The following is a 25,500-nucleotide window of genomic DNA, read 5'->3' as shown; positions in this document are numbered from 1 at the left end:
GATTCCACCTCCTTGTAACTTGCCAGCATCTCATACATGTAGATTGCTGAAAATTAAAGGAATTTTGCATTCTGAGAAATTAGAACCATGGTTAAGGATAGTTAGGATGTTCTGGGGCTTCTATATTCCTAGCTTGGAGAACAGCAAGGCAAAGAAAGAAAGAAAGAAAAAGAAGAAAAGTTAGCTAAGAATTGCAGGCCACTTTAGTAAAATTTCCACTAAATTATTGAATTTTTTTAAAGGAATTTAGACTTTGTTTCCAAAAGTTACCTTTTTGAGCCAGTTTTTGTGATCTTTGTACTAAATTGTACTTTTTTTGGAGGTGAGGGAGAATGCAATATTTTCACATTACACAATTCAGGTTATTGAATGACTTGAGATCCACAGATTCTGGAGAGATTTGAAGTTTGTTTTTTAAGCAAAAACTGTTTGATGCCTCAGCAATTTGAATCCTGGGCTATTAAATGAGCTTCCTACAACCCACTGTCATGATCTGTCAAGATTGTATGGATGTCAGTTATTTTGATTTCTAATTTTGATTAATCTTGTAAAGTAGACCATGTTGGTCTTAATAAAAGGAGAGAAAAGCTGGTCATTGGAAACTGCTACTAATGTTTCATAAATCTTTGTGTTTAGAAAAGACTGGACATTTACTAGGTGAATTGTGGGGGATTCCTTATTGATGCTAACATAAGACATGTTTGTAAAAACAAAGTGTCCTTAAGCAACTTTAAAAAAAAAATTTGGGTTGGGATTGTGGCTCAGCAGTAGAGCACTGGCCTAGCATGGGCACGACCCGGGTTCGATTCTCAGCACCACATAAAAATAAAGGCATTGTGTTGTGTCCAGCTACAAAAAAGATATATATATTCATTCATTCATATTCTCTCTCTCTCTCTCTCTCTCTCTCTCTCTCTCTCTCTCTCTCTCAAAAATAAATAAATAAGTTCCATGAAGGCATAGTTTTTTATTTATCATTCTTTCTGTTTGTTGTATACTCAATGCTTAGAAGATGATCTTAAATTCTTGAGTGAATAAGCTAAGAGATAATTGAACAAGTATTTGGCATGTCCATATTACAAAATGCAAGTAATTCCTTTAAAAATATTGTTAGTGGACATAATTGATCAATAGTGACTAATAAGGAATATGAGCTTTAAAATAACATTGAGGTCCCTAGGTATTTCTGTAGACTTAATGTTAGCAGCATGGCATGCAGTTGTTTTTATGTACTGACTATTGTACATTTCTCATTCGGCTATTTAATTATTTATTTGTTTGTTTTTGTCATGGGAACAAACCCAGGGCCTCACCATCCTAGGAAAGCACTCAACTATAGAGTGAAGCCCTCCATTTAGCAATTTGAAATGTGTAATGAGTGAATTTGGATTGTAGTTCAACCCAGGCATGTATGGATAGAATTTCTTAATGTGAATCCCATGTTGTCACTAAAAACATGATCACTTAAAAAAAAAGCATATTCTTTTTAATATTATGATTTGTGGGTATGCAGTGAGCTCATCTATATAATTAATAACTAGATTTTTACTGTGTGCAAGACAATGGTTTTGTATAATAACATTGTTTTGATAAGTATAGTTTTTTTTAAGTGTGTTCATCAACCAGTGTTTATTGGATATCAATTGTATGTAATTTGAGGATCACACTGTTATTGTAAAAAATCCTTTCAGACATCTTTTTGTATGTGTTTTTCTTTCTTTCTTTGGGTCGGGTACTGAGTATTGAATCCAGAGGTGCTTTACCACAGAGCTATATTAGAGTTGTGTCAGTCGTCCCCCCCCCCCCCCAGACAGGGTCTCAATTAAATTGTTGAGGGTCTGCAAAGTTGCACAGGCTGCCCTCAAACTTAAGATCTTCCTGCCTCAGCTTCTAGAGGGAGCAAATTTTGGGAAGGGATTACAGGCTTTGCCACTGAGTGCCTGGTTTCTGTGTTTTTAATAATGACTTTGAGATAATTCTCACATGTGACAAAATTACGAGCACTTAGCATATTCACAGAGTTGTGCATCCATCATTATAATCAATTTTAGGAGAGTTCCATCTCCCCTAAAAGAAACTCTATATCTGTGTAGCAGTCACTCCCCCTCAACCCTGGAAACCACTAATCTATAATTTTTTTTTTTTTTTTTTTTTTTAGATTTGCTTTTTGGGGGGCTATTTTAGTAGTCTGGATTCTTTCACTCAGAATGTTTTCAAAGGTTCGATATTTGTAGTGTGAATCAATACTATCTCCCTTTTTGATATTCCATTATATGGATGTAATACATTTTATTTCTATCAATCAGTGGTGGAATTTGGGTTGTTTCCACTTTTTGTTGTGAATGATACTGCTATAAATGTTTGTACACAAGTGTTTGTGTGACATGTATGAACTTTCTTGGAGCAGCTGTCTAGGGTTGGAATTGGCTAGGTCACATAGTAATTGTGCTGAACCTTTTTAAGGATAGATGCACAGTGACTTTTTAACTCATTCACTTTCTAGAGTTTTTAACAGAAGTGTCAAAAGCTTTATGGAATGCAGTGTAAACATTTAAATGAATGAGGAAATGGAAGTTCAAGAAGGTCAGCATGTTGACATGTTGTACTGAGGTCTGCATGGTTTGATCCTTATTTGATTTTAACTTGTCTGTGCTTACAGAACAGTTTGAAATGCTGGCATATAAAATCAGTTTGGCTGAGCGCCATGGCGTACACCTGTAATCCCAGCAGCTCAGGAGACTGAGACAAGGGGATCATGAGTTCAAAGCCAGCCTCAGCAACAGCAAGGCACTAAGCAACTCAGTGAGACCCTGTCTCTAATAATACAAAATTGGGCTGGGAATGTGGCTCAGTGGTTGAGTGCCCTTCAGTTCAATCCTTGGTATCCAAAAAAATAAGTTAAAAAAATAATAAAAACAGTTTGAAGGATGTACTTCAATCTTGACCAACTGCTGTTACTGTATAGATTGATTTTAATATTAAAAAATTTTTTTTAAGTCTAAACAGGCTGCCTACCTTTTACTAAAATCACATCCATGGATCTGGAGATAAAGCTCAGTTGTTAGAGTGCTTGCCTTGCATGCACAAGGCCCTGGGTTCAATCCCCAGTACCCCCTTCCACCCAATACACAGACATACATCCATATGTATAAGTCATAAAATGTAGTTAGTTCATTCTGAAGAAATAGATGATGAGTTCAGTGTCAGGGTTAGGGAAAAGAGGCAATGTATCCCATTCCTTTTTTGGCAGTACTGGAATGGAATCCTAGGCCTCACCCATGCTAGGCAAGCACTTTGAGCTACATCCCCAATTGTCCCCCCCTTCCCCTCCTCTCAGTGGGGAACAGAGTCTTGCTAAATTGTCCAGGCTGACCTCTAACTTTGGATCCTTCTGCCACAGCATTCTTAATAGCTGGTATTACAGGTATATGACTGAAGTTTTTAGCATTTCTTTCCCTACAAACGATAGTTGTGTTAAAAAAAATGTTATATGGGATTCTGAGAAGCAAAAGTGTTTTGGGCGCTTGATCTTTGTTCTTTCTCCTCTCTTGCCCCAAGTTGGACTTTGTTTCCTCAAATCAAGTCTCTTAACCCTGGGATAACAGCCCAGTATTACTTGAATGTGCTAGGGAGGGTGACTGTAAAGGACTTGAGTAGCTTCTGGGCATCTAGTCCAGTCTTACTTTTGCTATGCTGTCCTGTCCCTAAGACTCTGAAACCACCTTTCTGGCACAGTCAAACCCAGTTTGATTCCTGGCCAGTTTGATTGCCCGCCTGCTGTACAATCTTTAGTTTCTAATTCAACCCTCCTTGAGTTTCATTTGTGCACCTTTCCTATGAGGGTAAAATGAGGAACTTAAAGGGCACACAGCACTAATCTTGGCACCAGTGCAGTGCCCTCTCAAGATTAGCTACTTCCTGTCATTGCCCAGGGTGAAGAATAGAATTAGGTATGGATTTGGTACATTCCTGTAATCCCAGCAAAATCGGGAGACTGAGGCAGGAGGATCACAAGTTCGAGGCCAGCCTCAGCTATTCAGCAAGGCCATAAGCAGCTTAGTGAGATCCTGTCTCAAAAGATTAAAAGGGTTGTTTTTTAGTTTGTCTTAGGTATGGGCTATTCTTTGATCTTTTCTTTGACATGTGTTGGCCTGTTTGATTAAATGTAGAAAGGCTGTGGGACCTCATTCTCAACACATGTGGGACCTCATGCTCATCACCCTGGATTCAATCCCCAATACAAATAAATAAGTAAATAGAAGCAGGAAGAAGATGCAAGGGATGAGAGTACAGCCATTGACAGTTAAGAATGTGTACTAGTGGATGTAAGGGTTGTTTCCAGCCATGTCAGTAGGAAACACCAAAATCCCCCAGTGCCATGCCAAGGGTACTATGTCATCTTCTGAGAAAGTTGTGAGTGGAGAGCAGTGGAGGAGAGGATTTGAAAGGGTTTGCCTTTGTTTTATCTGATAATGAGATAAATAATGGTGATAATGGGATCAGTGAAAATGAAGCAATTGAGGGTATCCACCCTGGGATGTATGTTGCAGAGTTTGGAAAAATGATCCAGCAGAGGAGGGTGATCCACTGCATCTCCTGGCCTAAAATGTAACTTATCTACTTCATGAAAACCTAGTTATCTAAACAAAGGTATTGGACAGGGAACCAGAGGTGCTGGTGAACTGAAGTTTTTCCAGAGATAGGCACAACATCTCTCCATACCTTCCTCACCTTCCTTGGCTTTGATTTAAATTATATTGAAATGTAGGCTTGGTAAAAGTATTCTGGTCTCAGGAAGGCATGTGCCACCGTGATCTCCTGAGAAGGGTTTCATATGGTGAACCAGGCAGCTAGATAGTTGGGCCAGGGAAGTGGAGTTCTTGACTGGGAGACTGGGGCCCTGCTACTGGACTTTGGGTCTTTTGACCAGACCAGAAGAACCAGTTGATGCTAGTCACTATTACTAGGGCCTTCGGGATCTAGTTCCTTAAGGAATACCTTTTGTTTTTGTGAAATATAATTAGAAGTTTATATTTCTTTCAGAAGTTGGTCAGATAATCTGAGCATTAATTTTAAGAGAATTTGAATAAATTTCCTATGTGACATAAATTAAGACCTTTTTTTTTTTTTTTTTTTTTGTCTTAGGTATGGGCTGTTCTGTGATCTTTTCTTTAACTTGTGTTGGCCTGTTTGATCCAGTGTAGAAAGGCTGTGGGACCTCATGCTGTGGCAAGCAGGGTTGGTTAGCCTTGGGTGGAACTGTGTAAGAAAGGGAGAACTGTGAAATCCCCTGCCCAGCCCCACCCCTTTGTTCTTGACCTTCAGAAAGTTACATAATCTCATAAGCCTCAGTTCTCTCTTTTGTAAAATTGGGTCAGTATTCCTCAGCATTGACACTGGACAAAGGTGGCATCATGTGAGTAAGATTCCTTGGGGTAGAAAAGGTGGAGACCAGGAATGCTTTCTTTCCTGAAGGATTATGAGAACAGTTGTTCAGGCCTTTCCTATTTTGCAGTTGCAACACTCTGTCTTGATTTCAGCTGAAGATTGAAATTCCTTTTTTTTTTTTTTTTTCTTTTTTCCTCCTTCCTACAACTGCCCCACCCTTTGGCAGTATCAGGAGTTGAACTCAGGGGCACACTATCACTGGGCCACATATCCATCCCCACTTTGTTGTTGTTGTTTTGTTTTTGTTTCTAGTTGCTGTTTTGTCAAGAGACACTATAGCACACTGTGGAGTCAGTGCCAGGGGAGAGGTGTTGGGCTTGGTATTATGCAATTTCCAGAAATTACCAATTAGTAATTCCCCTGTCCTTGTGTAGGGCTGCTGTCCCTAGTTTTCCTGCTTCAGGGAATAATACATACATGCCTGTGGACAGATTGACCTATGAGGTTATGTTGTTTGTGTAAGAGAATAAGAAGATGGTGTGTTTAATTTGGGCACTTTACACCTGAAACATTTTCCATGCGGTTTGAGGACACACATGTTGTGTTCATTATTTTGAGGGTTGAAACCAGCTAGAATGTGGAACCTTTCAGTACAGCCTGAAAGTATAGGCAGCCACACTTTGACTAGGGCAGACCTCACCTGCTGTGTAGTTTTGGACTATTCACCCATCTTTTATTTTTTTAATTGCTATTTTAACTGGGGCTTGAATCGGGGTGCTCTCCCACTGAACTACATTCCCAGTCCTTTTTTGTTTTGAAAAGAGTCTCCTTAAATTACAGAGGCTGGCTTCAAACAACTTCTGCTTCAGCCTCCCGAGTTGCTAGGATTATAAGGCATGCACCATGGCATGTGGTTCTAAGTCTGTTTCTTTTATTTAAAGTGTATTGAATAGGTATGAGTTCTTAAATAGGTATGAGTTCTAGAGAACTCGGACTGGAATCTGGGTTTTAAGGAAAAGTATTTCTTTGTATCTGGGTTTTTCAAATCAGGTCATACAGTGGATTTAGTGGGTTGCAATCACTGTTTAGGGGAACGAGAAATGTCAGTGAATGCCACACATTTCAAGTTTTAATTCATAAAATCTTTGTTCGATCTTATGTACATGATTACTGTGGGTCATGTCAGGAATGTAAATGACATTTTTTTTGTTGTTACTGTGTGGTGATTGTGAGTAGCTTGGTTTGGTTTTTCTTTTAAGCCCTTTGTATTCCATTTTTTAACATTTCACCTAAGAGTGGCTGTCTGTTTTTTAGTAGCTGGTGAAATGCATAAGTCTTTTATTTTCTTCCTTGTGCCCACTGATTTCTAAAACCTTTGTTGGAGATGAGGAGGGGTTTGAGGAAGTATGTAGTGGTGAAGGTCTAGTTAGTGTTTTGAAATAAGAAGTATATTGTTGGGATGTAGCTCAGTGGCAAAGGGTCTGCCTTGCATTTGCAAAGCCCTGGGTTTGACCCCGCAGTTCCGAAAAAGACAAAAAAAAATAAGTATATAAACAATATTTTGTACATGGTTGTGGTTGTTGTGTGATAAGGTACTTGTCCTTTATTTTTGGATACTGTCCTCCCACCTGTTTATTAAAATGTTCTGTTAGTAATTGGCTGTTAGGTCTCTTTCAGAAATGTTACAGCAAAAGGAAATTTACTGGCTGATGTGACCAGGGAGTTTGAAGTCAGGCTCAGACACAGCTGAATCCAAGGGTTCAGAATGATGGCTTCAGAACTTGTTCTTTCTCTAATATTCTGACTTAAGGTTAAGAATGCCCCGGGGGCTGGGATTGTGGCTCAGTGGTAGAGTGCTTGGCTGGCATGCATGAGGCAACTGGGTTCCATCATTAGTACCACACAAATGTAAAATAAAGATAATGTGTTCACCTGAAACTAAAATATATATAATATATATATATATTTATATATATATATATGTTAAAGAATGCCCATTCTTCCACTCTTCTGGCAGAGGACTCAGGGTTGGATCATTGCCCATCCCTGTAATGTACAGAATGGGAGTGCTGAACCATCTTGCCTCCAGTGTGGTACCTTTGACCAGTCTCTCATTCATTCACTCATCTCAAGTAGTAGTTCCAGCTGCATCTTGCTCATCATTATGAAGTATCCCAGATGGGATGCTTGTTCAGCATTCTACCCTATACTGGAAGTAGAATGTAATCCCTAACTTGAAATTTTGAATGCCTGAACAATGGAAGCTCATTGTCCATACTTGGTCATAAACCAGGAGTCATTGAAATAGTTTTAGAATGAGTTGTTCATGAGAAGAGTAAAGTGAAGATGCTAAAGGATGTGTGTATCCCAACTAAATCTGTTGTTGGAAGAAGCAATGAAAGACATGGTTTATCTTATGTCAGGCACAGATGGAGCTGCTGTGGCAGCTCTGGGAGGAGTCAAGTCTCAAGAGTTACTTGGCCAGACACAGTGATATATATATACCTGTTATCCCAGTGACTCGGGCTGAAGCAGGAGGACTAAAATTTGAGGCCAGCGTAAGCAATTTAGTGAGACCCTGTCTCAAAATAAAAGGGACTAGGGGTGTGGCTCAGGGTAAAAAACCCAGTTCCAAAAAAAAAAAAGGTCATTTATGTTGGCCGGTGGCCTCATTTGCCTTAATAGGGTTAAGTTTGTCAAGAAATAGCCCTGAGGAAGCACAAAGGTTGAAAGCTTACAACATCAAAGAATTGAAGGAAAGTCCTGAATTAGAAGCCATGTTTGCACAAATGAAATTGTAATGGAAGACATTTCACCACAATAGATTCATCATCTCCCATGCCTGCAAAAGCTGCAGTTGTAAAATTTGCTATTTGCTAAATTGTTTCTGTACTCAAGTTCTTGTAGTCTGCTGCTTGGCATTCCTCTAGTATTACAAAAGGCCTACTCAGATTTCCATAATCAAAAACAGTGTTTAGCTCTACTATAGTAATCATTTCCCTCCTCTTCTCACCATTGGAAATATTCAGTGTTCTTTAAGGGAGTAAAAATAAGTGAAACTCCTGTGGCCAAGAATGAGACGAGTCCTACTTCTCACTAGAACATCATCAGTTCTTGAGAGGAGGTTGGAGGTCCCCTTGAGAATGTAAAGGCGGTTGTGGATTCTTTTTTCCACAAAACTTGCCCGTGTGTAAACATTGAACCATACAGGCTATGTAATAGATTTCCTGTATTTTATATTCCTAGGATAAGAAATTTATAATGGGGCTGGGGATGTGGCTCAAGCGGTAGCGCACTCACCTGGCATGCGTGCGGCCCAGGTTCGATCCTCAGCACCACATACAAACAAAGATGTTGTGTCCACCAAGAACTAAAAAATAAATATTAAAAAAAATTCTCTCTCTCTCTCTCTCTCTCTCTCTCTCTCTCTCACTCTCTCTCTAAAAAAAAAAAGAAATTTATAATGGTATTAATGAAAAGACTCTTGATGGATTTTTTGTTTTTGTTTTTTGTACTGGGGATTGAACTAAGCGGCACTTTACCACTGAGCTGCAGCACTTTACCACTGAGCTACAGCCCCAGATCTTTTATTTATTTTTTAAGTTTTGAGACAAGATCTTGCTAAACTGGTGAGAGTGGCCTCAAATTTGTGATCTTCCTGCCTTGGCCTTCCAAGTTGCTGGGATTGCAAATGCATGCACCATAACTATGCCCAGCTCTTGATGGTTTTGAAGACTTTTACATGTATGCTGCTTTTGTAGACATCTACAAATTTATGACCCAAAATAGTGTGGAACATCCATTTGGGTTTGTTTTTGTAAAAATCCTAGAGGGTTTTTGTTGTTGTCATCATCATGGTTTTTTGTTTGTTTGTTTGGTTTTGGTTTTTGTACCAGGGATTGAACCCAAGGGTGCTTAACAACTGAGCCACATCCCCAACCCTTAATTTTTTTTTTTTTAATTTATTTTGAGGCAGGGTCTCACTAAGTTGCTTACAGCCTCGTTTAGTTGTTGAGGCTGGCTTCAAACCTGTGATCCTGCTGCCTCTGCCTCCTGAGCTGCTGAGATTATAGGCATGCACCACTACTCCCAGCCTACAGAGGGTTTTTACAAACTCAGCAAGTTACCTGTGTGTGAACAGTGCTGTCAACCTGTCCAGGATAGCTGTGTGTCCCCCACTTTTTCAGTTTGCACACTTTCTGAGGGATGAGCAATTTCAGAATAGGCAAATTGCAGTGTCTACAAATGAAGAAAAGTCTTTGTTCTGAGACTCTTCACTAAGCTGCTGCTGTTTCTTAAAACTGTCTCCAGGATTTTGTGTTTCTGGAGCCTTTACTGCAGAAGGTAACACTGTGGGCCCCTTACCAGCCTGATCATATATTTGGTGATATTGGATGTGGATAGACTTAGAAACTAAGATTTATGGCTGTGGTCCCTTACATGGCTTAGTGCCTGATTTTAGCTGTGGAACATTTGTTCAACCGTGTACTTGAACCTGCATGCTGAAGAAGACAGCTTGTGGGACAGTATCATTCTTAAGCATAACATGCTTATGCTTAGAAATATGGACACCAGGTGGTATGTGGAGATGCCACTCTACTCTTCTTCCCTCCATCCCTGTTTGGTGAAAGGAATAGGAAATACAATACCATAAACTGGAATAATTCATACTTCTATAATTGGGGTGGAGTTGAGTCAGAAGGTAGAAAAGATGGCGCCTATTGCAAACTTCACCCCTCCCCATCTCTAAATTTTACAGATTAAATCTATGTGCCCTAATGGATATTTTCCTGCATTCACTTACCATTGATGTTAGCTTTAATTAATCCCATTTCACTACTCTGTTGAATTGCAGTTTTATTGTACAGGCATGACTTCTGTTAAGCAGAAATGAGATTGAGTATGTGGAAGAATTTTGTTTTATAAAAGTGGTGCTACCCATGTATTGGGTGTTTTCATGTTAATCTTCATTTAAAAAATACTTGAATCTGAAGGCTTTCAGTTATTTAAAAAAAAAAAATGCTAAGCCTGGGCGCAGTGGCACACGCCTGTAATCCCAGTGGCTCTGGAGGCTGAGGCAGGAGGAGAAGAGTTCAAAGCCAGCCTCAGCAAAAAGTAAGGCACCAAGCAACTCAGTGAGACCCTGTTTCTAAATAAAATACAAGATAGGGCTGGGGATGTGGCTCAGTGGTCAAGTGCTGCTGAATTCAATCCCTGGTGGTACACACACACACACACACACACACACACACAAAGAAGAAACCCCAAAACTGCTAAGTAATATATTTATGTGTGCAACTCTTCACTTGTTTCCCTTTGACACTAGGAAACCATTGAAACTGACAGATTAGCTGTCTGGAAATAACACCACCTTCACATTCATCTGTTTCGAGGTAATAACTCACGTATCTTTGTAATCTCAAAAAGGCAGTTTTGAATTTCCAGTGTTGAAGCAGGTTCTCTGAAGGACCCCTTTGAGTTGCATCACATACTGCCTGCAGCTTACTCATCCTTGATATTGTCTCACAAGAACATATTTTTCTGTTTTTGCTCTGGTAATCAATAAATTTCCTTTGTGTGAGAGCTCTTAACCCTCTCTGGCCTAAAGCTCTTTTCACTTGCCTTTCTGACCCCCCAATTTCCATTGTTCACTCTAAGGCAGTGCATATCTTTGCTCTCTGAAAAGTTCAGGACTTTAGCACAACAGCTGCTGATGAATGGGCTTACCTGTAAAGTTCAGAACTATATTTTGACATTTTTTTTCCTGTTACTTCCTGCATGCCTATTCTGAAATGGTGATTCGATTCCAGAGATTAGCTACTCTGATTTCTGTTCATCATTAATGTTATCTGGAGCTCTACAGTGTTGGTGCCTCTCCACTTCACAATATGCTGTCTCCCCAAGCTGTAAGCTTGAGCCCACTGCTTTTGCTCACTCCATTTTAGTGAAGTTTTAAGTAATTACTGTGTCCTGGTACTGAATTTGTGAGTTGCCATGTATTCCTTCAATCCTCAAAAAACCATCTTATTAAAATTGGGGCAGTTGTATAATCTCCACTTCCTGATAAGGAAGGTTAGGGTTAGGGTTAGTTAGTAGCAGCACCTGGCTCCAGAGCCCATGAATTCCAGACTCCTGTGCTGCAAATTGTGGGAGGAAGGGATCCACCCTGTGTAACTTCACTGTCAGGAAACTCATGGTTTAGATTGTGCATAAAATGCAAGAGATAACCTAAGAAATACTCTCTGAAAGGTATAGGCAGTCTGAGGAGGAAAGGAAACTTTTTTCAGCTGAGTGTAGGAAAGGAGATTGGTAACCTATGGGCTGGCCCTTCAGTGTTCACCAGGGTGGCAGAAGAGCTGCATAAGTAACTGGGCAGATCTCATTTTCAGCTAGTCAGTAAAAGCAGTGCCACCATGCTGAGGAGTTTATTTTTTATTTTATTTTATTTTATTTTATTTGTTTAGTTGTGGTTGGACACAATGCCTTTATTTATTTATTTATTTATCTATCTATCTATTTATTTATTTATTTATTTATTTGATGTGGTGCTGAGGATCGAACCCAGGGCCTTTCATGTGCTAGGTAAGCGCTCTACCGCTGAGCCATAACCGCAGCCCAACAAAGATTTATTTATTTATTTATTTTTAGAGAGAATTTTTAAAAAAATATTTTATTTTTAATTTTTCGGTGGACACATCTTTATTTTTATGTGGTGCTGAGTATCGAACCCAGTGCCCTGTGCATGCCAGGCACGCTTGTTACTGCTTGAGCCACATTCCCAGCCCAGGAGTTTATAAAGATATTCACTTACGTGAAATTTAACCACAATCTTGAAGTTTCCATTTCAAGCACCAGGCAGCTTTGATGTCCTTCATTTCCATGGTGGAGTTTTGCTTTGCTTTGTTTTACTCTAGTGGAAGCTGTGAGTAGAGAGGGGTTTGGGGGAAGTATAAACTGGAGCATGTGTGTCCTTAGTCCAGGTTCCCAGGCTTGTTAAAATTGAAGTATGACTCTGCAACTTGTACACTCAGAAAAATAAGAAATTATATCCCATGTGATTCAAATGTATATATATCAAAGTCATTGTACTGTCATGTATAACTAATTAAAACACATAAAAAATTAAAAAAATTGAAGTATGAGCTAGGTGATTCTTGGGATTTTAGGGAACCTCTCACTCTTGAAGCACTGCTTATTGTAGGATGTATTAAATTCTAGATTGTGGGTGCTTTTTTATCATTTAGGGACTCTTACTCAAAAATAATTTCCTGCCAGGCACATGCCTGTAATTCCAGCTATTTGGGAGGCTAAGGCAGGAGGATAGCAAGTTCCAGACCAGCCTGACTGGGTAATTGTGAAACCCTATCTCTAAAAGAAAGGAAAGAATTGGGGATGTGGCTCATTGGTAGAGTAGTTGTCCAGCATGCACAAGTCCCTGGGTTTGATTTCCCCCAGCACTTCAAAAAAATAGACAAAAACTTGAATCTTGATGTGGGAGATCGGCACGTCCCTCTTTCCCCTCTAGAAGTTTGGAAATGAAGTCCTAGGCTTGAGAAAAATTCAAGCCCCTGGGAGGGTAAGAACACTATATTTGTCCTCATCAGTGGAAGGGTTTTTCTTTTCAAAACTATTGTTCCTGGAATGAATGTTAATTATCTAGATAAGGATCATGCCCTCTAGTTTTGTTCTTTTGTTCTTGGAGAAAGTCCCCCCCCCCCCCCCCCCCCCCCGAATTTGCTTTATATGACATCTTTCATTTTATACCTTTCCCCCCTCCCATTTTGTAAGCAGAGCTTGGAAGCAAGACTGACCCCTTTTGGTGCATTATCTTTTTTTTTTTTTAATAATGAGATTTTTTTATATATTTATTTTTTATTTGTACATAATACCTTTGTTTATTTTTATGTGGTGCTGAATGTCGAACCTAGGACCTCACATGTGCTTGGTGAGTACTCTACCCCTGAACCCAAACCCTAGCCCCTTGGTGTGTTATCTTTATGTGTGGAAAATGTGAACAAAGGTTCAAGTGAGGACACAAGATTGAGCTATGATTATGGAAGGTGCCAATGTTGGGTGCAAGTGGAGTGAATCAACTCAAGATGATTTAAAAGTTATTACCTGATGGTTTAGGCAGGATGGCTCCTGAGCTCCCATAGCAAATTCTAAAATTTGACTGTGTATCCCTTCCTGTCCTTTATCATGGAGTTTTTCTAGTGAGCACTTGTTCTTTCTTGTCATTTAGCAGTTTGTGCTGAGTGACAGGGACCATCCAATATTGGATGTCAGCTATAAGCAGGGTGGATAAATCGTGCCTTCCTGCAGAACTCATTTGTTAATGGACTGCAGGGCAGACTGTGCCTCTTTTTTTACTTAATTTTACTCCATGATCATAGGTTTATGAAATGTAAATATTTTAGATTTGATAGTAAATCATGACACTCACTTTTGTTAATTTTGGGTGTTTATTGAACACTTTTATGTAGCTTTTCCTTTGACCCTTAGACAAGCCCTGTGAGGGTCTTGCCTTCATAGGAGTTGAGGAGTCTCAGATAAAGCCGTTGTGTATGTGTGTGGAGGGGGGTTTGTTGTCAAGACATGTTAACATAAGCTGGATGTGATGGTTTGCAGCTGTAATCTAGCTAGTAGGGTGACTGAGGCAGGAGGCTCTAAAGTTTGAGACTAGCCTGGCAACTTAAGGGAGACCCTATCAGAAAAAGAAAGGACTGAGGGTACAACACAGTAGTAGAGTCCTTGCCTAGCATGTGCAAGGACCTGGGTTCAATCTCTAGTATTTCACACAAAAATCTACCACTTTTACAGGTTTCGGCATAAAACATGATAACTGTATGCACATGGTTGTGTGGTAGATGTTCTTAAAAATTTTTTTATCTTGCAAAACTCAAAGAATAATCGTTGAACAACTCCCTTTTCTCAACAAACCATGTGTGACAATTACCTGTCTACTTTTGTTTCTGTGAGTTGACTACTCTAGATGTCATATAAGTGAAATCAGACAGCAATTGTTTTTGTGACTGACATTTCACTTAGCATAATGTTTTCCAGATTGATTGTGGTTGTATGTGTCAAAATTTCATTCCTTTTAAAAGTTGAATAATACTCAGTTGTATGGATATGCCGCATTTCATCTCCTGCTGATGGATACTTGAGTTTCTTCCACCTCTTCTTGGCTGTTGTGAATAATGCTGCTGAATTTGGGTATGTTAAATAACCACTTGTCTTGTTATTCACACATACTTTTTCACTTTGTGAACACAGGCTAGAACTCAGAAGACTGCTAGTCCCCACAACCTCCCTGGATACTGCTTATACACTGAAACTGATTTGGAGTTGGGAAATTTGGGCGGGGTGGGTAACTGTGAAAAGTGGACCCAAGGCAATGGAGATGGTTCAAGCAGTGGCATCACATGTCTAGCCAGTTGTCTTTCAGAGCAGTGTAAAAGAAAAATCAGAGGCCTGTTAAAGGTGGATTGGGCTCTACCCCTTCTTTACTTACCAGGATCTTCTAAGTTACTCACCCTACCCAACTTGCACATTCACATAGCAGGTAGTTTGAATTATGTCTTGATTTCAGCTTACTCATCTAGAAATGACTCACAGAATCAAGGTTGCTTAATGTTGCTCTATGCATTGCCTCAAAATGTATCCAGAGAGCTTAATTTCTGAAATGCTTTAAGCCAGGGGTCCTTTTGACTCATGATCAGATATCAGAGGGAGAGGCAAACCTCTAGTGATGCCTGTGTTTTGTGACTTATGTCTGGACAACTTGTATTACTTTCTACTCTTCTTCCATCCAGTGATTCTTGAATATTGAACATTAGTCCTTGTAAGTTGGGTAGCTTGGAGATTGATTACCATATTATATAATTTGCTCCCCCCAGAAAATCTGGTTCATTCTTACAGATAAGATGGTTTATTCATCAGTTCATGAGTACTTTGATGGTTCTACTTTTTTGCTCCTAAAAATGATCATGTTTTTGTGTAAAAATATGTTTCCTTTCTCTTGGATATATACCTAGAAGTATAGGTGAGTTCTGGATCATATAGTACTTTTGTTTAGGTACCTTTTGAAGAACTGCCACACTGTTTTCTTGGATGGCTGCCTGATTTTACATTCCCACCAGCTGTGTATGAGGTTCTAATTTCTTTGCATTTTTACAGTACTTGTTATTTCTTTTTTTTGATTACAGCACAAATTTATTTTAAACTCACTAGAAAGATACTGAGGATTAAACCCAAGGGTCTTCAACTATAGAACTACATCTCCAACCCTTTTTACTTTTTATTTTGGGCAGAGTCATTCTAAGTTTTTGAGACTGACTGCTAACTTGTGATCCTCCTGCCGTAGTGTCCTTAAAAATTGAGATTACAGAGGACACACCATACTAGACTTCTGCTTCATAACTCTTCCCTCATCACTCTGAGCAGCAATTTAATGAAAAGTATTTATGTTTTCAGATTCTTGGAGACTATACTTTCTTCAAGTGAGTCTTATTATGTGACCAATTATAAGGTTGTCCTTGGTGCAGACCTGAATGCATGGTGTGATTAAAATGCTGTTTGTTTGTTGACCATACTGGGGATTGAGCCCAGGGGTGCTCTACCACTGAACTTTACCACCAGCCCTTTTTATTGTTAAGACAGTGTCTTGCTAAGTTGTAGAGGTTGACCTTGAATTTGAGATCCTATCCTCCTGTCTAACCCTCTCAAGAAGCTGGGATAACAGGTGTGGGCCTCTGTTAAATTTTGGGGTGGCGCGGCCGGTACCAGGGATTGAAGGGGGAGGCACTCAACCACTGAGGATACGGCTTGCCTCAGCCTGACCGCTGGGATTATAGGTGTGCACTACGGCGCCCAGTTTAAGGTGTTAAAGTCTGTATCATCAGGCTTATTCCTATGTGCTTTTATTCGAATAGTATTCTAATTGCTCTTTTAGTAGTTCAGTACTGAGATTTTGGGTCAAGGATTCCAGTTCATATTTCTTGGTCGTTTTACTCAAAAGCACACATGCATACCTGTGGCTACCCATTTTCTCATTGAGGTTGTGCTGAACAACTTCCAATTGATAGCTTCATCTGGAAGATGAAAACTTATTCATTAGGGATCTTCTGCAGGTGATACCTCACAGGTTTGGCCTATGAAGCCACTCTTTTTTATCATTTAGCCATCATTGGCTTTTTTTGTTGTTGTTTTTCAGAAAGAAGTGGGATAGTGTTGGATTTCATGATTAGTTGAATTATCCTGTTATCTCTCTGATGTGTTTGGGAGCTCAGTGCAAATGGAATAGACTGCCTAAGAGGTAAGCAATGAGTACCATTGTGACTGTTAGTACTGAAACTGAGAACAGTTGCTCACTGGAATTTGGGTAGTCATCTGGAACAAGCTGCTTAGCCTTCAGGCCTGTTTTCCTAGGCATAAAAAATAGGGTAACAAGCACTCTACCTAGAAGATTATGTTTAAGATTATGGAGGGTCCTACATTTGGGACCAAGTTCTGTTTGGCACAAATGGAAGTAGAGTATAGCAGAGAACATTGTACCTACCAACCCTAAATGCTCAGATTTCCTAGAGATGCTATGAGACTTAGTTGTAGGTGATTGTTTGGTTTGCATTTCAAGTTGGAACGACTGATCTGTAACTCCCATTGTGAGATTTAGTATGACCAGCACAGTCATCTTTGTTTCCTTTGTATTCCTTTCCCTGCTATTTACTTGTCATCTTGAATTTTAGTTCACCAGCCTTTTATTATTTTCTCTCAGTCCATATACTTCTAAACAATACATTGCTTATAGTTTGTTTGTGCTTGAGCTTAATATCAATGGTGTTCACCATTTTCAATCTTTGACTATTTCCTTGATTAACAGCAAGTTCCATTTTCCCAGTGTGGAACACCTGTAAGACTTTAAATTGAGCCACAGATATACTACTTATATAACTTGAAATACTGTTTTTGAGTCTTTTCTGGTGAGAAAATGGGCAAATGATTTGAAAAATGTATTTTATATATACAAAAATGTATATAAAGTCTGTATAAGCTCTAGATTATGATTTCCCACCATTTTAATGAATCTTTGTTAGTTTCATTGAAATAGTCACAGAATTTAAAACTTGGGACTTAAGGGGTTAATGATTAAACTATGTTGCAGCAGGTATAACTCATTCATCTTTAGTGAAGTGTGAATTTGGCGCCATTTATTCCTTCTTGTATTGGTGGACATTTAGGTCCTTAGAGTTCTTTTTTTTTTCCCTTTGGGCAGTACTGGGATTGAACCCAGGACTTGCACATGGTAGGCAAGTGCCCTACCATTGAGCTGCATTCCCATCCCTTAGAGTTGTTCATTTTAAAGGGTGAAAGAAACACTGTTGAGCATTCTGCATGCATGCATATGAGATGTGCAAGTTTCTTGCATCTGCCATCAGGGATAATCACAGTGTCAAATTATTTTCAAAAACAGTCGCAGCAGTTCACCTTCCCACATCCCATAGCACATATTTTTGCTGTAATTAAATTAATGGACTCATTTTTTTGTAGTCTTGATCATACACAGTGTCATTGTAACCTGAATTGTAGATTAATGACACTGAGTATCCCTCCCTTTCTTCCCTCACCCTGGTACTGGAGGTTGAACCCAGGGGTGCTTTACCATTGAGGTACATTCCCACCCCTATTGATTGATTGATTAATTGATTGAGGCATGGTCTCAACTAAGTTGCCCAGGCTGGCCTAGAACTGACAATCTTGATTCAACCTCCCACGTAGTGGTAGTATAGGCATGTATCAGTCTGGCTGAGCATCCCTTGTATTTATACATTGTTTGTGTTTACCATGTCTGTACTAGTTTTTTTTTAATTTTCTTTCAGATTGTATATCTTTTTTAAAGAATTGATTTGTAGTTCTTTATAGGATCTGAGTACCAGATCATTGTGGATTATATATTTAGCAAATGTCTTCCCCTAGTTTGATGCCCCCCCCAATAATATCTTTTGATGTACAAAAGATCTTAATTTTAATGTGCCTGAATTTATGAGTCCTCCTTTTATGGTTGAAGGGAAGAACATTACCCTGAAGTCAAATATATTCTCTATACTAAATGTTGTAAGGTTTTTCCTATCCAGTTTGTTATGCCCTTGATCCATCCAAAAATGATCTTGGAGTGGGAGTATAGGGTGAGAAGTCATGTAGATCCTGAATCTTATGGATTCTGTGATCTCAGATAGATAAATGATTTATTCTAGTTTCCCCTTCCTCAGCTGTAAAACTGAGATCCTAGACCCTACCATGTGCAAGGTTCTCATGAGATTAGAACATAACATACAAACACATTGAGTCTCATGCCTCATAGGCATTCAGTAATTGCTTTTTGGTCTGAGTCCAGCAGTGTTCCCTAAGCATGTGGACACTCAGGGAAAGTTGGAAAATTGCTCCTAGCATATTGCCTGCCAACTACTACAGGCATTGTGGCCAGCCTGGGTTTGGCTGCTCAGCAAATTCCATGGCAGGGCAGTAGCAGCCTGGAGAACGTATAGCTACATACAGAGCCTTCCCAGGGCGCACACAGGTGCTAAGTCCATTCTAGAGCTGAGTTCATTTTGTATGAAATGAAATATATTTTAGAAATGAAATAATAAGAGCATGTTCTAACTGCCTGCTGTGTCCCTAGTGCAGTCACAAGGCTGAGTCCAGACACTGCTTACTTATTAGCCTCTTAGCATTTGTGAGGAGCCTTAAGGTATTGAGTGGAGCAAAGCTTGTTGAGGTGGAAATGCTTTAGTGACTACAGTTGATGGCACAGTGTAAGTTCTTGTGGGCAAACAAACAGATGGTTGGGAATCTGGAGGTTGTCTGGCATTTTGTGTTGCACGGTGTCTTCTCTGGATGACTTATGAAAGGATAGGATGGGTTGGGATTGTGTGGTAGGTTTAAAGATGGTGGTGATCAGAGATGCTTTGAATTTGTCCTCTGGAGGAGAGTAATGACCATGAAGCATGGGTGGTCATTTTTTTTTTTTTTTTAAGAGAGAGAGAGAGAGGAGAGAGAGAGAGAATTTTTTTTTAATATTTATTTTTTAGTTCTCGGCGGACACAACATCTTTGTTGGTATGTGGTGCTGAGGATCAAACCCGGGCCGCACGCATGCCAGGCGAGCGCGCTACCGCTTGAGCCACATCCCCAGCCCCATGGTGGTCATTTCTTTGTGTGCTATGAACTCTTTCAGTCCTACCCTTGATGGTCAAACATCAGAGTGAAAGCTTCTATTGTCCAAAGGACATTAATTTCAAGCATTGCCAGTGGAATCTATTGTGGTAGATATTCTTGTTGGCATCTAAGTCAAGGGCCTTGTCCTGTGTCTTTCACGGTGAGATGTTGAGCACAACACATAATATAATTAGATGTCAAATGCTCATTGATCTTTCTCTTCATCCTGTAATGATCGTACTTGAAAAACTGGAAACATCCCAATATAAATAGATGGGGAGTGGTTATATGCTCATGGGCTTTTCACATGGTAGTGGCTATAACATCACAGTTAAAGGTCACATGCATTATTCCATCAAAAACAGAACATAAGACTGAGATGAATTTTGATTGCAAGTAATCCTGTGAACTGGGTGTGGGGATAGAGGTTATGGTGCCAGGGGGCCTTATCCATAGCACTTTTTGTGTTGGGGGTGTGTACCTGGTGACCTAACCCAGGGGCGTTTTACCACTGAGCTACATCCCCAGCCCTTTTATTTTGAGACAGAGTCTTGCTAAGTGGCTGAGGCTGGCCTTAAATTTACCATCCTTCTGTTTCCCAAATCTCTGGAGTTAAGGCACGTCCAGCTCTTTTGTATTTTATTGTAATGACAGTTATGTTTTAATCACGGGGTTTTAGTTTACAGACTAAGGCAGAATTGTTTAATGCTGCTTTTTCCCTCTGAATTTGAAGATGTCCTGCTATTGAAGCCAGTAGGGAGTTTTGAATCTGGCACCTTGTTGCCTCAATTTCTTGTCCCTTCCCCATTGTTGCAGAGACAAATATCTTTACTAGTTTGAGATTTAATTAACATTTTAAAAATTGGACCAAGTTTCTCCAGGAAACATTAGTATGAAAAGCATCTTAAATAGCAGCTTTGCTCTATCAGTACAATTGAGTTCTCTCAAAAGATTAACTGTACATTAAACTATAGCTGGGTATCAGCTTTCCCCTCCTCTGAGCTAGGAGTAGCTTCTCCAGCAGGTGTAAATTCAAGGTTCGACAGCCTATACCTGTCCTTGCCCTCATGTACCTACAGGTCTCTCTATCCCTCTCCTGCAAAACAGTACCCTCAAAACCATCCTGTGGTGGTGGGGAGGGGAACTGTTATTGGTGATTTTGAATGAAGCTGCTGCTATAAAATGTTCTTTGTGGGAACACAGTTTCCTTTTTCTTGTGGTACTTAGGTTTGAAGTCAAGTACTCTACCACTGAGCTACATCCTTAGTCCTTATTAAGTGAATTTCAGCTTTATTTTAAAAAAAACTGTCAGACATTTATAGAGTGTGTACGGCATTTTTCCTATCAGCAGTGGATGAGTTCTTCACTTGCTCTTTTGTAGGGGATTTGATGGGGTGGGGGGATGGAGAGGCAGTGGTATCTCAATGTGTTTTTTTTTTTTTAAGAGAGAATTTTTTTAATATTTATTTTTTAGTTTTCAGCGGACACAACATCTTTATTTGTATGTGGTGCTGAGGATCGAACTTAGCACTGTACATGCATGCCAGGCAAGCGTGCTACCGCTTGAGCCACATCCCCAGCCCCCCTCAGTGTGTTTTAATTTGCATTTCTTAATAAGTGATCATTGACCATCTTTTCAGGTGTCTGTTGATCCTACGATTATCTTCAAATCTTTAAAAAGTTTTTTTTTTCTTGAGTTTGGGAGTTCTTTATATATTCTGAGTACTACTCCTTTGTCAGTAATTTTGGAGTGGCTTTTCTCTCTCTCAACAAACTATATTTGTGTTTTCTGGTTTTGTGTGTGTGATATACGTGCTGCTTGCCCCTCCTCCCTTTCCCTTTTGTGGTACTGGGGATTGAACTCATATACTCACACCTGCTGGACAAATACTACTAAGCTATATACTCCCAAGACTAGTGTGCACATCTTTTCATTTTGTCAACAGGTGATCCTTCCCCTACCCCACACATGGATTTTTAAACAAGCTCCCAAAGTGATTGTTCACTAAGGGGTGAGAGCAGGCTCTTTCTAAAGCAGCAGTTAACTCATGTTTTTTGCTTATGAGCCTTAAAAGGCCTGAATGGGCAGAAGCAGATGACTGCTTCCCATCCCACCCTGAAAAACAAATGAAAAGAACTTCCACACAGCTTCCCTAACTCTTGTGGACTAAACCAAAATTATAACAAACTATTTCCAACAGTCACCTTCTTCTGCACATTCAGGCCTTTTAAGGCTCTTAAGCAAAAAACATGAGTTATATTTTAAGTCCTGTTTCCCAGAGTAATGGTGATTTTTTTGAAGCCTTGCTGTACGGAGGAGGAAGCAGAAACATTATGCTCCAGAGTTCACTTACATTGGAACTAAAAGAACTTTGGAATATGTTCCTGTTTTCATGTGCCTCTCAATATGTGTTTATATTTGAGAGTTCTTCCTGAGGCTGAGAATCATAAAACAAACTGCAAATTGTGTGAACCAGCTCTTTAGCTGAACCTGGCAACTAAGTCTGGATCCTGCCTCATGCTCTTTCATCCCATCCCCCACCCCCACCATAGACTCCAGTTGATTATTCTGCTGACTAGGCACCTTTATCACTGCAAAAGAATTGGGTAACTTTATACGAAAGTTGCAGAATTTCCCAATAACCATAAGTCTGAATTTTGGGAGAATTCTTTTAAAAATGTACACTAGGAGGGGGTGCTGTGTTCATTCATTGCTTAACAGTCACCTTCTAACAGAGTGATAGGGCCTCTTACCTAAGAAAAGACATGGGTCATAAATAGGTAGCACTTGGCAGACAGATGTGATAGCTGAGTGTGTGTGCGCCCTAAGTGTCCACTTCTGCAAGTGATTGTGATGCTGCTATAATTGAGGATGGGCTGTATATTAATATAGCAGGTTGTTGCTATAAGGTTTAGGATATGACCTACAGGGATGACATCAGAATGTGCCTACAGTTATCGAGTTCTGGAATCCTAGTATATTATTAACCCGGGCTGTTTGGGGATCTCATCATGTGTGTCCGATTTTCTTTCTTTAGTTCTTAGGTGGAGTTGGATTGATTATTTTACAAGTGATATGATTTTGCATTTTTCTGTGTAGCTGATTTTGTTGTTGGAAATAGATTGTCTTAATTTTGGTTTAGTCCATGGGTGTTGGGGAAGCTGTGTGGAAGTTCTTTTCATTTATTTTTCAGGGTGGAATGGGAAGAAAAGGGATGTGATCACAGCTTTTTACATGAAGAGTGCAAGGAAAGTATGTTAAATGTTGTTTCCTTGAAAGCCGTTTGAGTTGACCACAGTCTTTTACAGATTTAGCCAAAGTCCAGGCCAAATATTCCAGCAGTATGTACAGTGTTTATGTTTGTGAACATGTACCCATGTTTGTGTCCTCTCCAGAGTCCATGAGCAAGCCATTACTTAATAATGAATTCCAATTTGGGTTTTGAGTAACTGGGTCAAACATAGGACAGGCCAGAGGCACCTGTCTGGTGATTGTTTGCTGACTTTTGGGCAGCTCGTCATATTGTGACTTTCAGTAGTACTCCCAACTAGGAACATGGTTAGTTATAATGGAGCTTCCTTTAACTTCCATTTCAGTTCATAGATGAGATTGTAGAAATGTCTGACATTGGAAATGTGAACACACACACAGGCTGCATTAGCAGCATCCCCACTCCTGCTGCTATGTTCCTGTATGCTACTGTACATTTCACCTAACTTTCTGATTCTTCCATCATTTTCTGTGGAGAGGGTTAGCCTCAGAGGAAACCAGACTCTAAGAGCCCACAACTGCATTCCTTTTGTGGATAAGTATGGCATTCCCTACTAGACCAGAGCCCTGTGCAAAGCCTGAAAGAGACCCATTAGCTATGCAAGTATAAAGTCCCTTGTACTTGTCCATTAGACAAAAGTATTGGGAGTATGTCAACCGTTGATGAGTAAAAGACTTGAAAAATAATCAAAGCTGACCCCCTCCCAAACACACACAATTTAAAAACTAAGTGAGGGCAAATTGGGGGTCCTCGGTCTTCCATATATTTTGCAGAATGTTTATTATTTAGGAAGCAGTATATTCCATCTCCTATTTTCTTAGTGACAGAAAGAGGAAAGCTCTTAAGAAGTTTAGACCTGCAGAAAGAACAGCTTGAAAAGTGTTTTAGTCTCTGGTCAGTAGAAAGCCCAGATCTCCTAAGTCCTTCTGACATTTGAGGGTGCCATAAAGAGAATTATACCTGCCCTGGCTGTCTTGCTTTGTCTTTTATCAAGATGGTGACACATATATAGCTGAGGGCTGCTCCTATTTTATATCTTGTGATCACCTGTTTTTAGTAGGGGAAATACCTTTTCTGTGTGTGTGTGTGTGTGTGTCTAAAATTTAATTTATGTATGTGTTTATCTGCTATAAACTATGCTGACTGCTTTTTTTTTTTTTAAGTCCTTATGAAAATACAAGGTAGATATTACAGCCCTTTCCCCCTTGGGTTGAGGTGCCTGCAGAGATCTGGCTGGTTCTCCTAGGGTGAAGTTAGTCAACCCTATCAGAGATTGATATCTATTTCTCTCCCCCCCCCCCCGCCCCCCCCCACACACACACAATGAGGAAGCAGGGCTGGGTGGTGACTCTGGTAGAGTGCTTGCTGAGCATACGTGAGGCACTGGGTTCAATTCTGGCACCACATAAAAATAAACAAAATAAAGGTATTATAAATAAAGGTATCTACAACTTAAAAAAATATTTTAAAAAATGAGGAAGGAGCAGCTGCAACTGGGGTTATGTTCTTAGAAAAACAGACATGTTGGTTGATAGTGAAGTCTCTGTCAACACACCTTTGTTAAATGGATTTTTGGAGGATTTAGAACAAGTTGGTTTATTTTCTTTTATGACCCTGAATTTTCAGACTCAAAGCTCTGCTGTTTGAAGGGGTACTATAGAAGCTCAGTGTAGTTGGAAGATCAGGGGAATTTGTGTACTGAGGTATTACCTTACACCTTGTGTTGGTCCTCTTGGCACCCTGCTTACTTAAGCAGCTGAGGCATGTTCTGCAGATATCTGGCCTCTAAATGTTTATTGAGACCTTTCAACCTGCTAGATACTTGCATGGTGTTGTCCATACTACATATGAACTTGGAAGAGGGGGAATAAATGTGATCAAAGTATCACAGTGTGAAAGGTACAGTCGTTATAATTTCAGGTTTTAATTCTTTGTTGCTGGTAAAAGTATTTGACTTTTATCTATTAACCTGGTGTCTGCAACCTTGCTTCTTAGTTCCAGAATTTTTTTTGTGGACTTCTATGTAGATAGTTATGCAAATAAATAATTTTTTTATTTCCTCCTTTCCAGTCTATATTCCTCATTTCCTTGGTTGCATTTAGTTATGACTTTCGGTGTGATTGAAAGGACATCCTTGCCATGTTCCAGATCACAGAGAGAAAGCATCTGGTTTCTTAGTGTTGAGTAGGTCCTGTGATCGTGATAACAAAATCTGGCTCCAGTAACAGTTGGGAAGGCTACCTATAACCAGGCTTGGTGGTAGGCAGGTGAGGTGCCATGTGGAGGACAGGGTACTCCAAGCATAGGAAGCCTAGCATATTCAAAGGCCAAAAATTCACAGCAAGTACCTGTGAGAGTGATGAGGAACTCGACTAGAATCCTTGGACCCCTTCCATGTGCTGGGTGCCCTGAGGTGCCAGGGATATAATCTATATAATTGTATAGACATCAGACACACACACTTGGCACTCCCAGGCTGCAGTATGGTGTGGCATAGCTTCCTTCAGCACACTGGTTTTTGGGGGGGTGGACAGGTTCTATCAAGGATCAGCTGCAGCCATGTGGTTTGTTCCTTGGGCTTCTGTCCCCCTTCACAGAATCTCTAATTGGTTGCAGACTAGGAAATT

The 25,500-nt window shown here is 39.8% G+C and overlaps 1 protein-coding gene across 6 annotated transcripts in view; it reads left to right on the top strand.

Moving 5' to 3' along the window:
• Brd4 (bromodomain containing 4) overlaps window positions 1-25,500 on the top strand; it is an 85,840-nt gene that overhangs the window by 1,951 nt on the left and 58,389 nt on the right. For 3 of the 6 annotated variants that reach the window (XR_013434190.1, XM_078037692.1, XM_078037697.1), the window contains exon 2: window positions 16,604-16,705. The exons of the other annotated variants lie outside the window; for them this stretch is intronic. Coding sequence is in view for 2 of the 3 variants with exons in the window: in XM_078037692.1 (XP_077893818.1) it covers window positions 16,662-16,705 (44 nt within the window). In the remaining variant the exon portion in view is untranslated. The remainder of the gene's footprint in view (window positions 1-16,603; window positions 16,706-25,500) is intronic. 6 annotated transcript variants of the gene reach the window in all.

Source organism: Ictidomys tridecemlineatus, chromosome 2 (assembly GCF_052094955.1).
Source record: "Ictidomys tridecemlineatus isolate mIctTri1 chromosome 2, mIctTri1.hap1, whole genome shotgun sequence".
In the NCBI taxonomy this organism is placed as follows: domain Eukaryota; kingdom Metazoa; phylum Chordata; class Mammalia; order Rodentia; family Sciuridae; genus Ictidomys; species Ictidomys tridecemlineatus.
The sequence above is the reverse complement of the archived record's forward strand: the minus strand, read 5'-3'. Positions and strand labels throughout refer to the sequence as shown.